The sequence below is a fragment of the Malus domestica genome, chromosome 04, assembly GCF_042453785.1.
Source record: "Malus domestica chromosome 04, GDT2T_hap1".
Taxonomy (NCBI): domain Eukaryota; kingdom Viridiplantae; phylum Streptophyta; class Magnoliopsida; order Rosales; family Rosaceae; genus Malus; species Malus domestica.
In genome coordinates this window covers 27,068,691-27,075,169 of record NC_091664.1, presented here as the reverse complement: position 1 = coordinate 27,075,169, position 6,479 = coordinate 27,068,691, and the positions used below count along the sequence as shown (strand labels likewise).

General features: G+C 33.6%; 1 protein-coding gene across 1 annotated transcript; it reads right to left on the bottom strand.

Annotated features, from left to right (window-relative positions):
- Positions 1–346: 346 nt before the first annotated feature.
- LOC103427720 (agamous-like MADS-box protein AGL80) lies at positions 347–913 on the bottom strand. The gene has a single exon (XM_008365794.3). The coding sequence runs from the start codon at positions 911–913 to the stop codon at positions 347–349; it is 567 nt and encodes a 188-aa protein (XP_008364016.3).
- Between the last annotated feature and the right edge of the window lie 5,566 nt (positions 914–6,479).

The window sequence follows — 6,479 nt, the reverse complement described above, 5'->3', positions numbered from 1 at the left end:
CTTTGAATGATTCTTCAATGAGAGGATTTTATATATTTACATTAAGGGGTGAAAAATAAATTACTTTCAAACTCGTCATTCATAAGGTACGAACCTATTATATCTTACTAACAAGTAAAGAGGAATTCCAGTATAATGTAGCACTATTGGCTGAATAATGTGAAATACAAACCAAAATTACCAAACAACTCTTATACAATTAATTTTTCCTACGTAAAATTCAAGAAATTAAAAGATAGAAACTCTGTGGTTTTGATGTCAAGGTAAACAAGCATCAAAATAGAAGCTTAAAACACTGTTGAAGCAAAATAACAAAAATAAAAACAACAAAAACTTCTTAAACAACTCAAGGGAATTTAACCGGGTTATAAGACCACCTAACACCATCTAACCGGGTCACTGACGGTTGTGCACCTAAGGGTTGATTCATCTTCGCTAGCTCGTCTTCCTTCCGGCTCTGAATCGCGACAACTTCCTTCAATCTCCCGTCGATCATCCACCCTATTTCCTGTATATCAATGAACTCCAAGCCGGTCAGGGGCTTCCCAGTGAGGCACTGGTTCATGGCCAGCCAAATTTCCACCTCTCGGTTTTCTTTTTTTTGCTTGTTCACCTTCTGTTGCTCCTTTTCAACCATCTGCTTCAGAAACATCACATGGGTCACCATCTTTTTATTTCGCTCCTCCTCGGGCATGTTCTCGAACTGCTCAATGAGGCGTCGTGCTTCTGAAGGATTAGGCCAGACATCAGGTTGAGGCTCATCTGGACTGTATATGACAGCACATGTTGGAACATCACAAAGTTTATTGATTTCAAACATCTTCTTCATGAATCCCCTCTTCCTTTTCCTGAATGTCACTTTTCGCGACGAGTCGTTCATGATGAAGGCTAATTTCACTTTCCTTCTAGTCATAATTTCTCAAAGAAGAGACAAATGAAAACTAGGGAAAGGAAGGGAAGAAGGCGGCTTTAGGGTTTCATACTCTTAGAAGGTATGGTTTAACCCTAAATAGCTAATCCTATTTATAGTATTTTGTAAGGGGCTACTTTAATCAATTATGACATATTTTGTCATCAATAGAAATTTAATACTTTTGAGGTGATAAACAAGCACAATTTTAGTTTCTCACGCATTTTTGTTTAATCATGTCTGTTATTTTTATTTGATTTATTAAATCTGATGATCAAAAATAAAAGAAATGTGTCAAAATTATCTCACAAATATTTATGCGACTAACAAATTTATAATATGAAATCTAGGCTGGAGATTTATTAGCATAATAAAAGTTTATTTACATGAACTTGTTGGATTTTTGTTTGATATTATCCACCATTTGGTTTTATATGGAAGTTTATTTTGAAATTTCATCCTTAGGTGCATGTATTATGACACAAATTTTTCTGTCTCGTGCATTCATTCATTGAACGATAATTATTATATATAACTTTCTTTGATAATTATAACTTATACAGTACAATTCATTCTTTTTTAGGAAATTTTTGTTTCTCTCCCTTTTCTGGCAGACATATGGATATACTATATATATCAAGAAATTTTAAATTGCTATTTTTAACCTTTTCGCATTTAAGAAAGAAAAACAAAACATCTTAAGAAAAAAAATCTCTCGAGCATGCTCGCCATTCATCCCTCATTTTAATGCTGACCTACCAATCTGATGCGATAATAAATTTACAATTTCTAATAATCAAATGTATTCGTTTCAACATAACGTCTCTCCGAAAAAGTTTGCGTGTATTATTGGGCTCACTTGCAAAATGTAAAACACTATGAATTCAAAATCCAACCCAATTAAGTTCTGGTCTCTCAACCTGCCTAAAATTGGACACAGTCTTCTATTTCACAATTACGATTTTACAACTAAGCTCCATGAAGTCTCAACAGCATTCTATATATAAACGACACACTAGAACGGTCAAAGTAGGCCCTACTAAGGTTAGCAATCTAAGGTTATTCATTTCGGCAGATCCGCACATTGGATTTCTGATCCGTAACTTTCTAAAGACCTAAATAAGCTTCCAGAACAACATACTAAAAATTCACGACTATCTAAATGTCGGATTGTCGTCAATTACAAAAATCATGCAACGGCACAATTATCTCAAAAATGAAATATTCGAACCATCGTATCGAAATTCAACAAACGGACCTTGGATATGGGTTCAAGACATTGAGAACATCTTGATGTCCCAAATCCATGAAATTTGATTTCCTCCCACACACCGCCACAAGCGCTGCTGCGCATGGTGGTTTCCGGCGACCAAAAACCTAGTTTCTGACATACTCCACTTCTATTAAAATTTACAAAAATGTAGATCTCAATGAGAGCAACAACTTTTATATCTGCCACAAAGTCCAAAACAGGATGGAAGATGATCAATTTTGTCGGTAACGGCGGCGGGTGCACAAAACTTCCCACCGTCGATTTGCCGCATATGATAGTCCATTGGGATTGGGGTTGGTCAAGTTTTGCTCCTAGGATGATGGGCTACAAAGTCTAGATGGTGTCGTTCGCCATCGCTTCACTGATTCGCCAGAAAAATGAGAAAGGTAGTTAGAGGCTGGAACTCTAAACTTTCATGGCCTGGCAACGCCACTTACGGTGTTAATTGAGGTGGTTTTTGTAGAGAGGAGTGAGAGCTTCAAGATGGCAGTAATGGTGAAAATTTTCGCCAAAGTTAGTTGAAATCAGCGTCGGAAAATTGAAAGTTGTGGATCGCGATTGGGTTGGTTCCTGGGCTCAGCTTTCCTGATTTGAAAAGTTGGAATTTCTGACTTCTAAAAGTCAGACTTTCCACTTATAACCTTCGGTCAAAATGCCAAAATGCTCTCCAACTTAAAAAGCTTCTAACTTCATTCTAACTCGGAATTGGGTTCCGTTTGCGCCTACACACTCGTGGGAGTGAGTTCTACCTAACCAATTCAAGAATTGGCCTAAAAGGTCAAGTAAAATTTGCAATGAAAAAAATACCCCCCACTTCAATTTTCTCAAACAGGAGAATTTAATGAACTAATTTCAATTAAATCTCTGAAATACTTCTAAAAATGAAATAAAATACTAAAATTTAGGACGGGATATCACAAGAAGAGAAAAGGGACGGTGAACATGAGAAAGGTAGGGGCTTGGGCGCTTGAATGCTTTAAATTTTTAACTTTTTTAATGTCCACGCATGATCAGATTGACACGTGGCACCCGATCATTATCTTGGGGCACACGTCACGCATTAATGGAGGTTTTGACAGAAAGCGTACAGAAGTATGAAAGTGTTCCACAATCCTTACTTTAAGTAAAAGACTGGTATGAAAAATACTTGATGTATAAAAGTTTGAAGACCACAATTCTTACCCATTTAGAAAAAAGAAAGCTCAAAATCAATGCTATGCAACTCATTCAAGGCATAAATAGAGCAGCATCTCTCACATATTTGTATCATGGTTCATCCTTTTTTCTGCATATTTATCATTACTTGTATTCATCTGTTGACATTTGTTTGGATGTGGGGGATTTCTCGAGAAGAAATCCCATATTTGATTTTAGGTTAGATTAGAGGAGAAATCATCTGACAGGTAGAAATCCCATATTTATCCGTAAGATGATTTCTCGAGAGGTGTAATCTATTCAAGCGTGTGAGGTTCGATATTTGGTTTGGAATAGCACTTACAATGATCACACTTGAAATTGTAGTCTACCTCTTTAAATTATGCTTTGGAAAAATTTGAGTATAAAGGTAACATAACAAATCTATGAGGGATTATGCTTTAGAAAAGGCCTTGATTTTTTTCTTTTAACTCTAAAAAAGTTTTAATCAACTCATACTTTAGTTGGAGGATTCAAAATGTCAAAATCATCATTAATTGGTACAAAAGAGCATGTTTTTCTCTATAAGAGCGTCTTATGGTTTCAGCTAGAATGAACGTAGAATGAAGATTGCGTAGTGGAAATGTTTGATGTGATTGTAGGTTTTGATTACTGGTATAGTTTTATTGATAATTTTATCTTGTACTGATGATAACTATGCAATAGGATAAAAAATGTAGTTGATATTTAAAGTTTACGTTGAACATAGAAAAATATTATATGAGTTCAAATAAAAATTTTCACATTATGTCTCCCGCACGTTTCTTGTTTCTCTTTTCCGTCTCCTCGCACAGTCACGTTCTCTCTCTTCCTCTCTCTCACCTCCGCGCGCCAACTCTAACTCTACATGCGTCAGGTGTTGTAGCTGCCGTCACCTAGACTCGCTCTTGCCATCCCTTTGTCTCATTATGCAGCTTGCTCAGACTTTGCGAGTAGGTTTTCAATGTTTTTGTTCTTTTTTAGATTTTAATTTTTAATTTTATTCATACTGCAATTGAATGGTGTTGAATTCTAGATGCACGATCCCATATACATATATTGATTCATTGAATATTGATTAAGATGAAAGATGACCTCAAATTTAGATTATGGAATTATTGAGCTGTCGAATTTGGTTTCGGATTTTCTTATTTTTGATGCATTGGTCTGTGATGATGTCAATGCCATAATGATATAAATTTTAACTTTCCTAAATTCTCAATACAAGTTTTTTTTTTTTTTTGTAGAGTGCAAGTAGGCACCTATATTTATATGTTATATAGTAAATTTCATTAAATCCTCCTAGATCCAACCTAGCCGTCTAGGCACGAGGCCCCATGATGTCCGGCTAGAACTTAGCATCTTTTTGAACCTTGAAAAACAGATGCCCTTGGATTTCTCATATAGCAAAACTATAACATATATATTAGGCCTGGCAATTCCTAACACGACCCGATAACCCGATACGACACGACACGAAATTAACAGGTGTTCGGGTCGACACGATAATGAAACGGGTCGTTATCGGGTAACCCGATAAGCACCTGTTAAGATAACGGGTTTGTTCGGGTATACACGTGGGTAACACGATACACGATAAGCAGAATATTAATTTAATAATTTATAACCCTAAAAAATACTATAATAATTATATATATATATATATATATATATTAATTTAACAATTTTATACCCCTAAAAACTATAATTATATATATATATATATTAAATTAACTATAATAATTATATATACTATAATAATTATACCCAAAATATTAACTATAATAATTATATATATATATATATATTAAATTTTATACCCCTAAAAACTATAATAATTATACATACAAAATAAATAAATAGATTTAAATCTACTTAATAAATAAATATATATATATACACACACACACCATTGAACTTCATGGGATACGAATTATACGAAACTAATTTCAACGATCAACCGTCAAACATGTTTGTATATACTTCGAGATCGCATACGCCAAAAATTGCAAAAAACAAACATTCAGAGAGCAAGTAACGGGACAAAACTTTTCGACGGTTATAAACGAAAAATCACGATTTAACGGTCATTTTAACTCCGATTTTGATGATTTTTTAGAACCACACTCCTTGACCCTATATGAATACAATGATTGAATTCGATCTTCAATTTAAAATATTTACACTAGTGGATACCACAAAATCTTATGTTATACTTAATAAAAGTATGAATAAACTCTTAAGTATTAGTGAATCTATTGTTTTGATAGGATACTCATTCTACAAAACTATTTTCAATGATCAAACCGTCAAACATGTTTGTATATACTTCGAGATCACATACGCCAAAAATTGCAAAAAACAAACATTCAGAGATCAAGTAATGGGACAAAAGTTTTTGACGGTTATAAACGAAAAATCACGATTTAACGATTATTTTAACTCCGATTTTGATGATTTTTTACAAATACACTCCTTGACCCTATATGAATACAAGTAATGAATTCGATCTTCAATTTAAAATATTTACACTAGTGGATACCACAAAATCTTATGTTATACTTAATAAAAGTATGAATAAACTATTTATTATTAGTGAATCTATTGTTTTGATGGGATACTCATTCTACGAAACTAGTTTCAAAGATCCAACCGTCAAACATGTTTGTATATACTTCGAGACCGCATACGTCAAAAATTACAAAAAACAAACATTCAGATATCAATTAACGGGACAAAACTTTTCGACGGTTATAAAAAGAAAAATCACGATTTAACGGTCATTTTAACTCTGATTTTGATGATTTCTTGCAGCTACACTCCTTGACCTTATATGAATACAATGATTGAATTTGATCTTCAATTTAAAATATTTACACTAGTGGATACCACAAAATCTTATATTATACTTAATAAAAGTATGAATAAACTATTAAGTATTAGTGAATCTATTGTTTTAATGGGATACTCATTCTACGAAACTAGTTTCAATGATCCAACCGTCAAACATGTTTATATATACTTCGAGATCGCATACGCCAAAAATTGCAAAAAACAAACATTCAGAGATCAAGTAACGGGACAAAACTTTTCGACGGTTATAAACGAAAATCACGATTTAAC

Excerpts from the sequence above, each read along its gene's own strand:
- LOC103427720 (XM_008365794.3), bottom strand. The coding sequence starts at position 913 with ATGACTAGAAGGAAAGTGAAATTAGCCTTCATCATGAACGACTCGTCG.